The sequence below is a fragment of the Salvelinus namaycush genome, chromosome 5 (assembly GCF_016432855.1).
Source record: "Salvelinus namaycush isolate Seneca chromosome 5, SaNama_1.0, whole genome shotgun sequence".
Taxonomy (NCBI): Eukaryota; Metazoa; Chordata; class Actinopteri; order Salmoniformes; family Salmonidae; genus Salvelinus; species Salvelinus namaycush.
The window spans coordinates 49652626-49669747 of record NC_052311.1 but is presented as its reverse complement, the minus strand read 5'-3'; the positions used below and the strand labels follow the sequence as shown (position 1 = coordinate 49669747).

At 39.7% G+C, this 17122-nt stretch overlaps 2 protein-coding genes across 2 annotated transcripts; both read left to right on the top strand.

Moving 5' to 3' along the window:
• The first annotated feature begins 6757 nt into the window (after positions 1-6757).
• LOC120047613 (1-phosphatidylinositol phosphodiesterase-like) lies at positions 6758-8598 on the top strand. Its single transcript, XM_038993153.1, has 2 exons — positions 6758-6836; positions 7726-8598. Exons 1-2 carry the CDS (start codon positions 6781-6783, stop codon positions 8567-8569), a joined length of 900 nt encoding a protein of 299 aa, XP_038849081.1. The 5' UTR covers positions 6758-6780; the 3' UTR covers positions 8570-8598.
• Positions 8599-8973: 375 nt separating this feature from the next.
• On the top strand, positions 8974-12590 carry LOC120047612 (transmembrane protein 176A-like). Its single transcript, XM_038993152.1, has 8 exons — positions 8974-9140; positions 10342-10540; positions 10652-10765; positions 11034-11090; positions 11285-11509; positions 11798-11920; positions 12068-12165; positions 12431-12590. Exons 2-7 carry the CDS (start codon positions 10367-10369, stop codon positions 12131-12133), a joined length of 759 nt encoding a protein of 252 aa, XP_038849080.1. The 5' UTR covers positions 8974-9140; positions 10342-10366; the 3' UTR covers positions 12134-12165; positions 12431-12590.
• Positions 12591-17122: the final 4532 nt, after the last annotated feature.

Here is a 17122-nt window from a genome sequence, read left to right as displayed (position 1 = left end):
CATTCAGTGTTGCGTACAATTTATGTTTGAGGCTTAACTGAGCCAGATAAACTTCTCTCTTCGAGGAGAGCCCACCGCACTTCACTCATGTTTGCACAAATCATGTATGCATATATTTGCTCAGTCTTGCAGGAATTGGAACATTTTCTTGCTGGTGCTAGCTTTGCCTAACTTGTTGTTTTCCTTACAAATAATAACTTTGGACATGTGTGAGTTCCTATCAAAGTAAGTTCCTTATTTTCTGTATATCGTGCTGTCGTTTCTACTGTAGGCGCATACTGCATGTACATTTGAAGTCGGAATTTTATATACACTTATGTTGTAGTCATTAAAACTCGTTTTTCAACCACTCCACCACTGTCTTGTTAACAAACTATAGCTTTGGCAAGTTGGTTAGGACATCTACTTTGTGCATGACACAAGTAATTTTTCCAACAATTGTTTACAGACAGATTATTTATCTTATAAATCACCGTATCACAATTCCAGTGGGTCAGAAGTTTACATAGACTAAGCTGACTGTGCCTTTAAAACCTTTTAGGGGTAGGGGGCAGCATTTTCACTTTTGGATGAATTGCGTGCCCATAGTGAACTGCCTCCTACTCTGTTCCAGATGCTAATATATGCATATTATTATTACTATTGGATACAAAAGACTCTGAAGTTTTTAAAACTGTTTGAATTATGTCTGTGAGTATAACAGAACTCATATGGCAGGCAAACTTCCAAACAGGAAGTGGAAATTCTGGGGCTGGTTGATGTTAAACCCATTGTCTATTCACATCCCAGTAAGATATGGATCTGCTCGCACTTCCTACGCCTTCCACTAGATGTCAACAGTCAGTAGAACGTGGAATGAAGCCTCTAGTGTGATGTGGGGCCGGATGGCAGCTATTTGAGTCAGTGGTCTGGCAGAATGCTAGTTCCTGGTTATGCGCATTACTCATGATATCGCCATGCATTCCATTACTCTGTAGACAAAAACGAATGCTCCGGTTGGAACGTTATTGGATATATATGATAACAACATCCTGAAGATTGATTCTCTACTTAATTTGACCAGTTTATTCGACCTGGAATATAACTTTTTTAAGTTTTCGTCCGAGTTCGCCTGGACCGGCGCCAGCGTTTGGACATGTGAACTAAACGTGCTAGCAAAAGTAGCTAATTGGACACTAGTAATGGACATTATCGAACAAAACAACTATTTATTGTGGAACTAGGATTCCTGGCACTGCATTCTGATGAAAGATCATCAAAGGTAAGGGAATATTTATGATGTCATTTCGTATTTCTGTTGACTCCAACATGGCGGAGAAATGTTGTGTATTTCTGAGCGCCGTCTCAGATTATTGCATGGTATGCTTTTTCCGTAAAGTTTAAAAAAAAATCTGACACAGCGCTTGCATTAAGAACAAGTGTATCTTTAATTAAATGTAAAACATGTATCTTTCATCAAAGTTTATGAGTATTTCTGTTATTTGACGTGGCTCTCTGTAATTACTCCGGATATTTTGGAGGCATTTCTGAACATGGCGCCAATGTAAACCGAGATTTGTGGATATAAATATGCACATTATCGAACAAAACAGAAATGTATTGTGTAACATGATGTCCTATGAGTGTCATCTGATGAAGACTATCAAAGGTTAGTGATTAATTTTATCTCTATTTCTGCTTTTGTGACTATCTTTGGCTGGGAAAAATGGCTGTGTGTTTTTTGGATTTGGTGGTGATCTAACATAAATATATGTTGTGTTTTCGCTGTAAAACATTTTAAAAATCGGACACGATGGGTAGATTAACAAGATGTTTATCTTTCATTTGCTGTATTGGACTTGTTAATGTGTGAAAGTTAAATATTTCAAAAAAATATTTTTGAATTTCCCGCGCTGCCTTTTCAGCGGAATGTTGGGGGGGTTCCGCTAGCGGAACGTGTGTCCTAGAAAGGTTTTAAACAGCTTGGAAAATTCTAGAAAATTCTGTCATGGTTTTAGAAGCTTCTGATAAGCTTTTTGATATCATTTGAGTCAATTGGAGGTGTACCTGTGGATGTATTTCAAGGTCTACCTTCAAACTGAGGTGCCTCGTTGCTTGACATCATGGAGAAATCAAAAGAAATCCAAACAATTGTAGACCTCCACAAGTCTGGCTCATCCTTGGGAGCAATTTCCAAACGCCTGAAGGTACCACGTTCATCTGAACAAACAATAGTACACAAGTATAAACACCATGGGACCACGCAGCCGTCACACCGCTCAGGAAGGAGATGCATTCTGTCTCCTAGAGATGAACGTACTTTGGTGCGAAAAGTGCAAATAAATCCCAGAACAACATCAAAGGACCTTGTGAAGATGCTGGAGGAAACAGGTACAAAAGTATCTATATCCACAGTAAAACGAATCCTATATCGACATAACCTGAAAGGCTGCTCAGCCTCAGCCACTGCTCCAAAACTGCCATTAAATAGCCAGACTATGGTTTGCAACTGCACATGGGGACAAAGATCATACTTTTTTGAGAAATGTCCTCTGGTCTGATGAAACAGAAATAGAACTGTTTGGCCATAATGACCATCGCTATGTTTGGAGGAAAAAGGGGGAGGCTTGCAAGTGAAAGAACACCATCCCAACCGTGAAGCACGGGGGTGGCAGCATCATGTTGTGGGGGTGCTTTGCTGCAGGAGGGACTGGTGCACTTCACAAAATAGATGGCATCATGAAGAAGAAAAATTATGTGTATATTTTGAATCAGTCTCAAGACATCAGTCAGGAAGTTAAAGCTTGGTTGCAAATGGGCCTTCCAAATGGACAATGACCCCAAGCATACTTCCAAAGTTGTGGCAAAATGGCTTAAGGACAACAAAGTCAAGGTATTGGAGTTGCCATCACAAAGCCCTGACCTCAATCCTATAGAACGTTTGTGGGCAGAACTGAATAAGCATGTGCGAGCAAGGAGGCCTACAAACCTGACTCAGTTAAACCAGCTCTGTCAGGAGGAATGGGACAAAAGTCACCCAACTTATTGTGGGAAGCTTGTGGAAGGCTACCCGAAATGTTTGACCCAAGTTAAACAATTTAAAGGCAATGCTACCAAATACTTATTGAGTGTATGTAAACTTATGACCCACTGGGAATGTGATGAAAGAAATAAAAGCTGAAATAAATCACTCTCTCTACTATTATTCTGACATAAAATGAAGTGGTGATCCTAACTGACCTAAGACAGGGAATCTTTACTAGGATTAAATGTCAGGAATTGTGAAAAACTGAGTCTAAATGTATTTGGCTAAGGTGTACCTAAACTTCCGACTTCAACTGTGTGTATGTATGTGTCACGTTCCTGACCTGTTTTCTGTTAGTTTTGTATGTGTTAGTTGGTCAGGACGTGAGTTTGTACCCTCTCTGTAACTGTGGAGGGGTGTCCGGTACGCCAGTGGTCCTATATCTGAGAAATATAGGAAAACAAATAAATAAAATAATCTAGACTCATGTTTGGTCATGTTATTCGTGGCACATTTGACCCCCTATGCACTTTTAGGGTTACCTTCAAATGACTCCACTGAAGCTTGTGTGACTCATAGAGCAGAACAACCGACACCTTTGTGTTCATGAGAGTGTCGGTTTTGTGAGAAGACCTCTTCGAAATGAGGACGTCTGCGACAGAGAGTTCAGATGTAAAGCTTGTTGATGTCAAAGAGTCAAACAACCGACACTGTTGTGAGAGTCTCATCTTTCAATGATGGGTTCGGGTTTTACCCCGATTTTGTGACGATTTTCTTTTTCTCCCCAATCTCATGGTATCCAATTGGTAGTTACAGTCTTGTCCCATCGCTGCATCCCCCGTACGGACTCGGGAGAGGCGAAGGTCGAGAGCCGTGCGTCCTCCGAAACACAACCCAGCCAAGCTGCACTGCTTCTTGACACATTGCCCGCTTAACCTAGTAACCAGCCGCACCAATGTGTCAGAGGAAACACCATACACCTGGCGACCGTGTCAGTGTGCACTGCGCCTGGCCCGCCACATGAGTCACTAGTGTGAGATGGGAGAAGAAAATCCCTGCTGGCCAAACCCACCTCTAACCCGGATGACGCTGCGACAATTGTGCACTGCCCCATGGATCTCCCGGTCACGGCCGGCTGCGACAGAGCCTGGACTCGACAGAACCAGAACCTCTAGTGACACAGCAAGCACTGCGATGCAGTGCCTTAGACCACTGCGCCACTCGGGAGGCCCCTATTTCAGTCACTTCTAACCATGGTAGCTAAAATACTCACAAGCTAACGTTAGCTAGTTACGTAGTTAGCTAGCTCATGCTTGCTATATACAAACATATATATATATATATATATATATATATATATATATATATATATATATATATATATATATATATATACATACGGACGTGGCATTTTGGCAACTTTGAAAAAAATGACTTAATATCAGAGTTGTGCCTGTTGTCATAGATAGATAGAGGACTCATCATATAACACGTTCAAGCATGTTGTTCACATGTGTCGGCCCTCTCATTGGCTAGAATGGTCCCACCTGCTCTCGCATCACCCACCTTCAATCGTTGAGGACATGTATTTCCATTGTTATAGCGGTCACTTTACTATCTTGTCAATATAATAAACAATCTTTGCTACATCACAAAACCAGCTAACAAGATTCTCAAGCTGAGATGAAAGCAGTATTACCTGAGGTCTTTGCAACGTTGAAGTCTAGTGGTGTGGGGGTGTCATTGCATTTGACCAAAATGTATGTGTGCTACTCAATTGTGTAAATAAACCCAGATATAAATCATTGGTCCTATACTGTCAAATCTAAAATTGTAATGCTGAGAAAAAAAGTGGGCAAATACTTTATATATAAAATATTATATTTAAAGGGGCAATCCGCAGTTGCTACATACATTTTTGGACTTAAGAATGAATGATATAAATTGATTCCTGAATAATATAATTTATGCCGCATGATCTTAGTTCAACTATCACACCCTATCAAAACCCAAAATATAAGATTGTTTTACTCCAATGTTTGTAAACAATGTAAATGTAAACAAACACTGCATTCTAAAAACTTGGTTCAAAAGAAAATGTTAATATCGTGGATGGTCAGTCCTTGCACCGTCATGCTTATGAATGTGAGAGTGGTTACATTTCTCCAGGCCCATCCCTCAGCTTTTTACCATAACAGCGTTGGGGTGTCTACTTTGTTATTGTTTTAACTGCAAATTGGCCCTTTAATTAAATTATTGGAGTTTTTTTGTGCGGTAATGAGCATAAAATCCCACATGCATTCATTTAATCCTTTAATGACATGAGAATTATGTTTAGAAGGTGAATAACAGCCTATTAGGCCTAATAACTAAATCAGAGCACTGCACGATTCTAATGTATTTGACCTAAAGTCATATTTTGTAAAAAAAAAAAAAAAAATGATTTATGAAAGCTGTGATGAAAACAGGGAGTTTCGGTAGGCTTCAATTTTATAAATGCCAACAGATAATTTGTTCATTGGACATGGACATCTTTTTGTGTCGGTAAAATTAATTACGCGAGAAATGGCGGTGGAAACGCCTTTATGAGCAAATATTGATTTGATATAATAATTATCATATGAAAGTACATTTGGATGTGGCGCGCGCGCAGGGGGAAGGGGGTCCCGAGTGAAAACGTTTTGGGATCCACTGGTGTAGATAATCATTGTAGGCATACTATCTAAACCAGGGGTGTCAAACTCATTCCATGGAGGGCAGAGTGTCTGCGGGTATTTGTTTTTTCCTTTCAATGAAGACCTAGACAACCAAGTGAGGGGAGTTTCATACTAATTACTAACCTTAATTAGTCAATCAAGTACAAGGGTGGAGCGAAAGCTCGGCTCTCCGTGGAATGAGTTTGACACGTGATCTAAACTGCTGTGAAATACATTTTCCATAAGCAAAAATGTAGAATTTTCAGATGTTTGAAGCTGGTGTGGCCTACAAAACCGAAAGTAAAAGACGCAAAACTAACCTTTAAACTGGGAGCCACAGCCCACCTAAAACTGTTCTACCGCTTCTTAGTAGGAAAAATAATGCACTCACTACTGTAAGTCTTTGCGAAATGACTAACATGTAAAACATCAGACTTGCTTTCAATGGGAATGACAGTAACAAGTTAAATATTGCAGCTTTAAGCGAAAAAGAACATGGTGTGCACTACATTCTCACGCACGGACTTTTAGATTTTAGAATATTCGCATGAAAATCTGTATCCAATTGGGTGTAAACCTACCGACTGGTGGGAAAATGTGCATATGTTCTTTATGCAGATTTTAGAATATTCATATTAAAATCTGTCGCCAAATTGGCTGGAAACCTAGCTAATGACATTCTTAAAGAGGCTCGTCTCACATTGGTGAAGGCAGATCAAGGCTGAGTGTACCATTTCATTTGATCTTTTTGAAGTGTGCTTAACCTTTCTCAAAGAAAAAGAAAAACAGTAGGTAAACACTACGAGTCCACACCTATCCTTTATCAGTATGCTATAATTCTGTTGCCAATCTGCAGAGGTCAAAACACCAGCACCTGTGTGAAACTCCTTAGTCCAGAGCTGTATGTGAGTATCCCAGTCTTTAGCCAGGTGAAACATTTCAGTATTTCAGTCTTGGTATAGGAAAGCCATCTAGAAAAGGTAGGCTATATAGAAAATCAGGAGTATGATTTTTGGATTTGCATTATATTATTCATGTTTTTTGGCAGGTTGTTGAATGTTTTCCTCCTTTAACGTGACCATGAGGACCACTGGGAAAGCTCTGTTTTGCCACCTCTACATGTTACTGCTTTTTGTGTAAGTATGGCTACAGGTATTTAAAATAAGTCCCCATTAATTCCAGAATGTATATTGTAGGGGTTTACATTGTCCACTCTGAATCGAACCTAACATTTCTTCTTTTAGTTTAAACTTAATGGAAGTAGTAAAAAAGTTTATGAAAAGTGAGCAAAATGCTGTGAGTCAATTGATGTTTTTGTGGTATCCCATACATATGGTGTAACGTGTACACTGGGAGTCAGGAAGCAAGTTCAGCGAGTGTATTTAATAAATAAATATGGAACGAAACAGGAGTGGTGTACCGACATGAAACATTGACGCCTAGGGATTGAACTAAAGGGAGTGATATGTAAGGTAATCAGGCAGGTGATTGAGTCCAGGTGAGTCTGATGACAGGTGTGTGTAATAATGAGCAGCCTGACGACCCCGAGAGGGAGTGTACGTGACATATGGCTTTGGTGCAAGTTGTAATTCACAGGGATACACAGATATTTAAGTAAAAGTAAGCATAGTCTGGACTGATTGTTTAAAAAAAATATATATTATATATTTTTTTATCATAGTTTCTTTATTTGGCTTTTCAATATTTTACAAACACTACCACCCTCAATCCCATGCTCCGTTGACTGATTATATTCTCCCATCTGTGTATGAAAAAGCATGGTACCTAAGTAAAGGCTCTCTTCAACCTTTCAGTCTCTATTATCTAGCTGATGACCTTTGATAAATGGTATGACATTAGTTGCAGAACAAGGTGACTTTGGTAAAGTGAGTACACTGCTCAGGAAAGTGCAAGGTGACATCTTTTTTTACTGTGAGCTTATACACCATTCATAACCCTCAAACACCAATATTTCGATGACAAACAAATGATGAGTCAATCCTTTGTTGTATGATTTACTTTTAGAGGTTTTTGCCAAGGAAAGGACCTCTTCTTCAATGACAAAAGACTCCTACTCCCAGAATCCTACAAGATTGGCTGGATGGAGGCCATTGATGACGACAAATTAATCTCTGACATCACCATACCTGGTACCCATGACACCATGGCTCTCTATGGAGGCCCAGCGGCAGAGTGTCAGGCCTGGGAGTTGGGGGATCAGCTGAGGGCCGGCATACGCTATCTGGACCTCAGGATATTCGCCTTTGAAAACAAACTCTATGTCATGCACTGGGTTGTCTACCAACACAAGTCGTTCTATGAGGTCCTTGACACGATCAGAGCATTTTTGTCCGAATTCAGAAGTGAGGCGGTTCTCATTAGAGTAAAGCCTGATTTGTTTGATAAAGAGAATGTTGAGGAGCTGATTGGAGAAATGATTATTGATGATACAGATGTATGGGTGAAGTCTGACATGCCAACTATGGCTGAGGCAAGAGGAAAGATGATATTTGTACAGAAATCCAGCTTTAAGCTGGGCATTCCTCTCTTGGAAACAGACAGCAAGGGTGACTATGAAGTTACGCATATTGCAGACAAGGAGAACAAAATTGTGAAACACTTGACACAAGCTTCAGGTGATTGTGGTGGGGATTATATCGTTCTGAGCTACTCCAGTGGCACTGGCATTGGCACACTGTTGGGCATGTTTCTAACTCCCAAGAAGGTGGCTGAAAAGATTGACCCATGGCTCGATCAGTATCTGAGACAGTTCTCCAGTGACCACAGCAGTGCATGTTTCGGGGTGATTGCCATGGACTTTCCTGGTATCGACCTCATTCAAACAGTCATTAAGATCAATGATTGGTGAAGTGTTCACCCATGGAAGTCATAATTATATTGCTGTCTGAAATGTTAGTTGACACCATTAGATTAAGTCCAGCAACAACACATGACACATACTATACTTGATTGTGCTCATATTGAAAAGGAGCGAGAAAGAAGACTATGACAAAGTAAAGAATTTAGTGATTGTAACGTAGTATTGGCATGCGCTCTTAAACAACAATAATGAAGACTTGGCACTACACGTCTTTGTACTTTGCCCCTGCTTGCTCTATTAAAAACAAAGAAAATCATTAAAATGGCAAAGAACAACTATGGAGTCCATGCTTTGTGTGTGTGTGTGGTGGGGGGGTTCTTCAGTATGGCAGGAAATGACAGGAATCCATTATATGTTTATTTTTCAGTGAGGGAAGGGTTAACCTCTCAGGATCTCTTTAAAGTGAGGAGGAGGGCCTGTTGGGAACTAGCTGAGACTGGCTGAGCCCTCCCTACCAGCTACTTCCCTGTAAGGAAACCAAACTGCGCAACAAGCAGACTGGTCTGCCACTGTGATTGAACAGGACCTGTAGAGGTGTCCATCTCAATTGCAGGAACGGGTGAGCTTTTCTCTAAAATACATGTTGAATAATACGTTTTGAGTGAATTTAAATCTTAAATCTGTGTGTAGTTGTTTCATGCTCTCAAAAAGAAATGATGTAATTACAAAATAGTAAATAAATAGATTATATTAAACAATTCACACTGCAAAGTTCAGCAGTTATAATCTAAGCAAACATTTGTTAGGGTTTACATTCGTGAGTCAGGGGATGGATTTGATGGGGAACACCCAATGGTTGAGTTTGTTTTGCATGGCCGGGTGCTCCTGGTGGGCGGAGTTTGCGTATTTTAGACCATTCCATTGGTCTTTAAGTGAAATCTCTACACACCCGGGGCACCGGGACATGCCAAACGAACTCCACCACTGACAGACGGATGTGTAACTTCTGGATAGTACTGTATTTTACAGTACTGTTTAATCTGGTTTACTGGGACATTATATGGTATGTGTACTTTCTGCTGCTAACTAAAAATAAACACTATTTGTAAATACCTGTAGCCTACTGGTACAAAATGGGTGGAGTTCTTTCTAATTCAAAATGGCTGCCATTGATGGCATCGCCCAGGTGGGTGCTATACATTGTAAGTGGATGAGTGAGTTTCCCCCATATCTAAGTAAACAATCAGTGGCATAAATGCTTTATGGTAAAGTGATGCAGAATTGTTGTGCTGTACTGATTTGCTTGAATTCATAAGTTAATTGAGCAACATGGTAATACATTTGCTGTTTCAAGTCATTTCCCAGAAGGGGGAGTTATGTTGTGCACTTCCTGCTCATGTGTAGCAGAGGCTCTACACCCACTCATCACCACACTTTATGACATGCCCTTTCTCCTATCATCTTTCAATGAGGCAAGAGATTACCGCAATGAAGGAAAGCAAAGCAACAAAATAATGGGTAGATTCACTTTAATGTTGTCCACGTGGGATGGAACCTGTTAGTCACTATGACCCAATACACACTGTAGCAGTGACAGTAAGAGAGCCCTTATTTAGGTCATATTCAGAGTGCTGTACAATGCAATAGATTCTCTAACGGAAAGGATAGTTGGTCCTTTAAAAAAAAAATTGTATCCTACAGATACAACACAGACTTTTCCAGATGTTTTTGGAATGAATGTGCACCTTTTAACATCATGACAGTATAAGGCATACACACTTATTTTAACATTAAGGTGATTGTTCTGCCTTTTGTTTTAGAGCTGTGTAACCAAGAGTGGCCAGCATGTCAGTGACTGTGACCAAAGGTGGAGGGGTGACTGTATTTACTGTGAACTCTAAAGAAGGAAGCAGTTGGCCACTGCTGTGTCAAATACTTGGGACCTTGTGCTACAGCCCATCATGCTCTGTGTCCCAGGGACTGAGGAGGCTCCAAGCAAGTTCCCAGACAGCTCTGGGGGTAGGTGAACTAAAATAACACACACCACAACATACATGTCTATCATCACTGTGTTGCATTTGTCATCGGAAGTGAGAGAGAGATTTCTAAAATTATTATTTTCTTTCACAGACTATACAGATCATGGTGGGAGTTCTCAACATTGGCTTGGGAGCAATCCTTGTTAGCACGGATTATTCTAGCTCACTGCGATGGAATGGGGTTCCTTATTGGCTTGGTGGTGTGGTAAGCTTACTTTATTTTGTTATCGTTTACCATGTCATCATGTTTAGTATGGAAGCACGTGATTTCACTTGGAGTTATAACCACAGTAAACAAAACCAGGAAACATAAGTAACTGCCTACCCACACTTAGTCTTTTTTAAATAAAATAACAGGGTTAAAGTCAAATATCTGTTTTTTTCTTATGACATTTTTGTTATTTATAAGGACAAATAATGTGTTGATTGTAGGTTGTTCGTATTTGATTTTGATATGTGTGCCTTCTCCTTAGTTTATAGCCGTTGGCATCATGTGTATATTGGCTGAGAAGTTCCCCAGTCCCTGCTTGGTGAGTTGTTCACTGATGCACATACCTTTAACTCTTTCCTGTCATTCCTTAGCCTCATTCCCTTCCTCCATTGAACAATCATTCAATCTGATCCAGCTGAATTATAATCATCAACTGAATATCTGAGATATCTAGACCTCTGTGGTTTACTCAGTTGAGTCAAACTGGTTTTATATTCCCTGATTGTGTTTTAGGTGGGCATCAATGTTTTGATGAACCTGTCAGGTGCTGCTCTGGCCATTACTGGAATTGTGCTGTATGCTATAGACCTGGCACACTGCAATTTCTGGTGGATTTGCAATGGTGACAACTACAACTGGCGAGATGACTACTATGGCGGCCAGGTGACAAAACCACCCAGTGATCCGGAGAGGGATAGACTCTTGGCGAAATGCAAAGATGCCAAGCAGATTGCACAGGTGAGTGCTTTTCAATTAAGTTTTTTAATGATATCCATCATGTGAGGAAGGTGTCCCTTGTCTGTTTTAAGTAAAATATATGAACATTTGATTAGAAGGATCAAACTGCTTAATTTAGCAATGAACATGTGTCCTTAAACAGAGATAGTGGGTACCATGTTTAAAGCACATTCTAATAGCTGGTATGCCAGTCTGTTTCTGTATTTTCCAGTGTTCACCAACAGCACTATCTTGCTAAACAATCCAGTCAACTGTCAATATGTTCAAATGTGTTTGTTCTACCATTAGATGTTGATGAATGCCTTGGACATCGTGCTCATCGTCCTTGCAGTCCTTCAGCTTTGTGTCACCATAAGCTCTGCGGTGTTGGGTATCAAGGCTTTGTACAAGAATGGAAAGGAGGGAAAAGAGGTATGAACAGAGAACCCTTGAACAGAGCGAATACAACGGCCATACAAATGGAAGTAGAATACGGATATGTAGATACACACACACAACCAAGGTAATGTTTGTTGTGTCCTGCCAAGTAATGTGTAACTTTGCTCTGATATGTTGCAGAACATCCGGGACCTGGAGCAGTATAAGCCTCTGCTGGAGGAGGTCACCACTAACCCTGCAGCTTAAAGAGCACTGATCTGATATACTTTATTGACCAGGTGGGGAAATTTGTCATGGATGATTAAAGAGTGATGCTGCTTCCACATGGAATACATAAATAAATAGAATGAAATGTATTCTACATAAATGGATCATCATACACCCCCCTCCACACCCACACATTTGTTGTTATACATACAGTATGTAGTACATATAGTTAACTTCCTTAATTTACTGTAACGCCTACTGTGATTTTGCTTTATTTAAATGACAACTGACACTGATTGTATGTCTTCATGCTTTTTGTATTTGTCATTTTTCCAGAACTGAAAGGACAGTTATAAAGGGGACTATATCAAGTTAATTAATGAATTGACTGTTGTATATTCATTTTTTTCTGCATTTTGATAATTTCTTACTGTATCTTTTATTCTGTTGTCCCCCCCCCCCCCTCAAAAAAAATAAACTAACTTTCTTAGCTCAACAGTTTTACTGTTTTGAAACTGTACTGTCAGGTGGCATTCATTCCCATACAAACATACACCGTTGGTTGCTCATAGGTTTTCTTGGAGGTAAATATAGGTAACTGCCAAAATAAAGACAACACCAACATAAAGTGTTGCATTATCTACTAAGTTAATATATGCAATTGTTTTAAGATGGTCGTCATCAAATTGATAATTTAGCCACTTGAATTTGAGGACCCCTGTAGGTATATATAAAAAAATATATATATATATATTTGATGAAACATTGAATTTGGCCTTTACTGCTATAATCCATAGAAACATTAACACATTTAATATTCGCAAAACAGACAGTCCAAAAATAAATCATAATGTTTTGAAGTATTTGTCCTATACCCTGGCGTTATGCAGTTTCTCTGGACCCCCGCAAGGTTGGAGTGGGCCCCCCACTCCCTACAATAAACATAAAATGCATCAGCCAGAGAGCCACTCACAAAATTTAGACTACCAACCACTGTCCATGGTGCTGAAATTGGGACATATCTATGCGGTTGCCTATCGGATCGATGATAGGCTTTCTGTGGTGCCAGGGCATGTAGCGTATAGCTTTGCTTTAGCAAATGGATACATGTTTATTGGTAGGCCTATTTGGTTGTCATTTTCTCATGTTAAGCTTAACATTTCACAAAGCTGTACACAGTGCCGCAAGGCTGCCATGATTTAACATTCTGGCTGGTGGCAACAATGTAAATAAAGTTGGAAATTGAACCTTTTCACACGTGAGTCTGAAACGGTCGCCCCAGCGTGAGTTGTTTTATGCACGTGATGTCAGAATGCACTCACTGTTCCAAAATGTGATTATTACGCAACAGGGCAGTTAACATGCACTGCCAATCTATAGGCTGTGTTTCAACTTGTCAGTTTCAAATTATTTCCAAACAAGTTGTATTTTCCAACCGTTTAAATAGAGGTGTGTTAAGCCTCCTCATTAATTCACATTCAGTGTTGCGTACAATTTATGTTTGAGGCTTAACTGAGCCAGATAAACTTCTCTCTTCGAGGAGAGCCCACCGCACTTCACTCATGTTTGCACAAATCATGTATGCATATATTTGCTCAGTCTTGCAGGAATTGGAACATTTTCTTGCTGGTGCTAGCTTTGCCTAACTTGTTGTTTTCCTTACAAATAATAACTTTGGACATGTGTGAGTTCCTATCAAAGTAAGTTCCTTATTTTCTGTATATCGTGTTGTCGTTTCTACTGTAGGCGCATACTGCATGTACATTTGAAGTCGGAATTTTATATACACTTATGTTGTAGTCATTAAAACTCGTTTTTCAACCACTCCACAAATGTCTTGTTAACAAACTATAACTTTGGCAAGTCGGTTAGGACATCTACTTTGTGCATGACACAAGTAATTTTTCCAACAATTGTTTACAGACAGATTATTTCTCTTATAAATCACTGTATCACAATTCCAGTGGGTCAGAAGTTTACATAAACTAAGCTGACTGTGCCTTTAAAACTTTTTAGGGATAGGGGACAGTATTTTCACTTTTGGATGAATTGCGTGCCCATAGTGAACTGCCTCCTACTCTGTTCCAGATGCTAATATATGCATATTATTATTACTATTGGATAGAAAAGACTCTGAAGTTTCTAAAACTGTTTGAATTATGTCTGTGAGTATAACAGAACTCATATGGCAGGCAAACTTCCAAACAGGAAGTGGAAATTCTGGGGCTGGTTGATGTTAAACCCATCGTCTATTCACATCCCAGTAAGACATGGATCTGCTCGCACTTCCTACGCCTTCCACTAGATGTCAACAGTCAGTAGAACGTGGAATGAAGCCTCTAGTGTGATGTGGGGCCGGATGGCAGCTATTTGAGTCAGTGGTCTGGCAGAATGCTAGTTCCTGGTTATGCGCATTACTCATGATATCGCCATGCATTCCATTACTCTGTAGACAAAAACGAATGCTCCGGTTGGAACGTTATTGGATATATATGATAACAACATCCTGAAGATTGATTCTCTACTTAATTTGACCAGTTTATTCGACCTGGAATATAACTTTTTTAAGTTTTTGTCTGAATTCGCCTGGACCGGCACCAGCGTTTGGACATGTGAACTAAACGTGCTAGCAAAAGTAGCTAATTGGACACTAGTAATGGACATTATCGAACAAAACAACTATTTATTGTGGAACTAGGATTCCTGGCACTGCATTCTGATGAAAGATCATCAAAGGTAAGGGAATATTTATGATGTCATTTCGTATTTCTGTTGACTCCAACATGGCGGAGAAATGTTGTGTATTTCTGAGCGCCGTCTCAGATTATTGCATGGTATGCTTTTTCCGTAAAGTTTAAAAAAAAATCTGACACAGCGCTTGCATTAAGAACAAGTGTATCTTTAATTAAATGTAAAACATGTATCTTTCATCAAAGTTTATGAGTATTTCTGTTATTTGACGTGGCTCTCTGTAATTACTCCGGATATTTTGGAGGCATTTCTGAACATGGCGCCAATGTAAACCGAGATTTGTGGATATAAATATGCACATTATCGAACAAAACAGAAATGTATTGTGTAACATGATGTCCTATGAGTGTCATCTGATGAAGACTATCAAAGGTTAGTGATTAATTTTATCTCTATTTCTGCTTTTGTGACTATCTTTGGCTGGGAAAAATGGCTGTGTGTTTTTTGGATTTGGTGGTGATCTAACATAAATATATGTTGTGTTTTCGCTGTAAAACATTTTAAAAATCGGACACGATGGGTAGATTAACAAGATGTTTATCTTTCATTTGCTGTATTGGACTTGTTAATGTGTGAAAGTTAAATATTTCAAAAAAATATTTTTGAATTTCCCGCGCTGCCTTTTCAGCGGAATGTTGGGGGGGTTCCGCTAGCGGAACGTGTGTCCTAGAAAGGTTTTAAACAGCTTGGAAAATTCTAGAAAATTCTGTCATGGTTTTAGAAGCTTCTGATAAGCTTTTTGATATCATTTGAGTCAATTGGAGGTGTATCTGTGGATGTGTTTCAAGGTCTACCTTCAAACTGAGGTGCCTTGTTACTTGACATCATGGAGAAATCAAAAGAAATCCAAACAATTGTAGACCTCCACAAGTCTGGCTCATCCTTGGGAGCAATTTCCAAACGCCTGAAGGTACCACGTTCATCTGAACAAACAATAGTACACAAGTATAAACACCATGGGACCACGCAGCCATCACACCGCTCAGGAAGGAGATGCATTCTGTCTCCTAGAGATGAACGTACTTTGGTGCGAAAAGTGCAAATAAATCCCAGAACAACATCAAAGGACCTTGTGAAGATGCTGGAGGAAACAGGTACAAAAGTATCTATATCCACAGTAAAACGAATCCTATATCGACATAACCTGAAAGGCTGCTCAGCCTCAGCCACTGCTCCAAAACTGCCATTAAATAGCCAGACTATGGTTTGCAACTGCACATGGGGACAAAGATCATACTTTTTTGAGAAATGTCCTCTGGTCTGATGAAACAGAAATAGAACTGTTTGGCCATAATGACCATCGCTATGTTTGGAGGAAAAAGGGGGAGGCTTGCAAGTGAAAGAACACCATCCCAACCGTGAAGCACGGGGGTGGCAGCATCATGTTGTGGGGGTGCTTTGCTGCAGGAGGGACTGGTGCACTTCATAAAATAGATGGCATCATGAAGAAGAAAAATTATGTATATTTTGAATCAATCTCAAGACATCAGTCAGGAAGTTAAAGCTTGGTTGCAAATGGGCCTTCCAAATGGACAATGACCCCAAGCATACTTCCAAAGTTGTGGCAAAATGGCTTAAGGACAACAAAGTCAAGGTATTGGAGTGGCCATCACAAAGCCCTGACCTCAATCCTATAGAACGTTTGTGGGCAGAACTGAATAAGCATGTGCGAGCAAGGAGGCCTACAAACCTGACTCAGTTAAACCAGCTCTGTCAGGAGGAATGGGACAAAAGTCACCCAACTTATTGTGGGAAGCTTGTGGAAGGCTACCCGAAATGTTTGACCCAAGTTAAACAATTTAAAGGCAATGCTACCAAATACTTATTGAGTGTATGTAAACTTATGACCCACTGGGAATGTGATGAAAGAAATAAAAGCTGAAATAAATCACTCTCTCTACTATTATTCTGACATAAAATGAAGTGGTGATCCTAACTGACCTAAGAAAGGGAATCTTTACTAGGATTAAATGTCAGGAATTGTGAAAAAACTGAGTCTAAATGTATTTGGCTAAGGTGTACCTAAACTTCCGACTTCAACTGTGTGTGTGTATGTAAGTATGTGTGTATGTAAACTCAGCAAAAAAATAAATGTCCCTTTTTCAGGACCCTGTCTTTCAAAGATAATTAGTAAAAATCCAAATAACTTCACAGATCTTCATTGTTACGGGTTTAAACACTGTTTTCCATGCTTGTTCAATGAACCATAAACAGTTAATGAACATGCACCTGTGGAACGGTCGTTAAGACACTAACAGCTTACAGACGGTAGGCAAT

What these genes read in the sequence shown, in the direction of transcription:
- LOC120047613 (XM_038993153.1), top strand. Translation starts at nt 6,781, where the DNA reads ATGAGGACCACTGGGAAAGCTCTGTTTTGCCACCTCTACATGTTACTG. An exon ending in TACATGTTACTGCTTTTTGT is followed by an intron (nt 6,837 to 7,725) that starts GTAAGTATGGCT and finishes ATTTACTTTTAG; the next exon opens with AGGTTTTTGCCAAGGAAAGG.
- LOC120047612 (XM_038993152.1), top strand. Translation starts at nt 10,367, where the DNA reads ATGTCAGTGACTGTGACCAAAGGTGGAGGGGTGACTGTATTTACTGTG. An exon ending in AGTTCCCCAGTCCCTGCTTG is followed by an intron (nt 11,091 to 11,284) that starts GTGAGTTGTTCA and finishes ATTGTGTTTTAG; the next exon opens with GTGGGCATCAATGTTTTGAT. An exon ending in ATGCCAAGCAGATTGCACAG is followed by an intron (nt 11,510 to 11,797) that starts GTGAGTGCTTTT and finishes TTCTACCATTAG; the next exon opens with ATGTTGATGAATGCCTTGGA.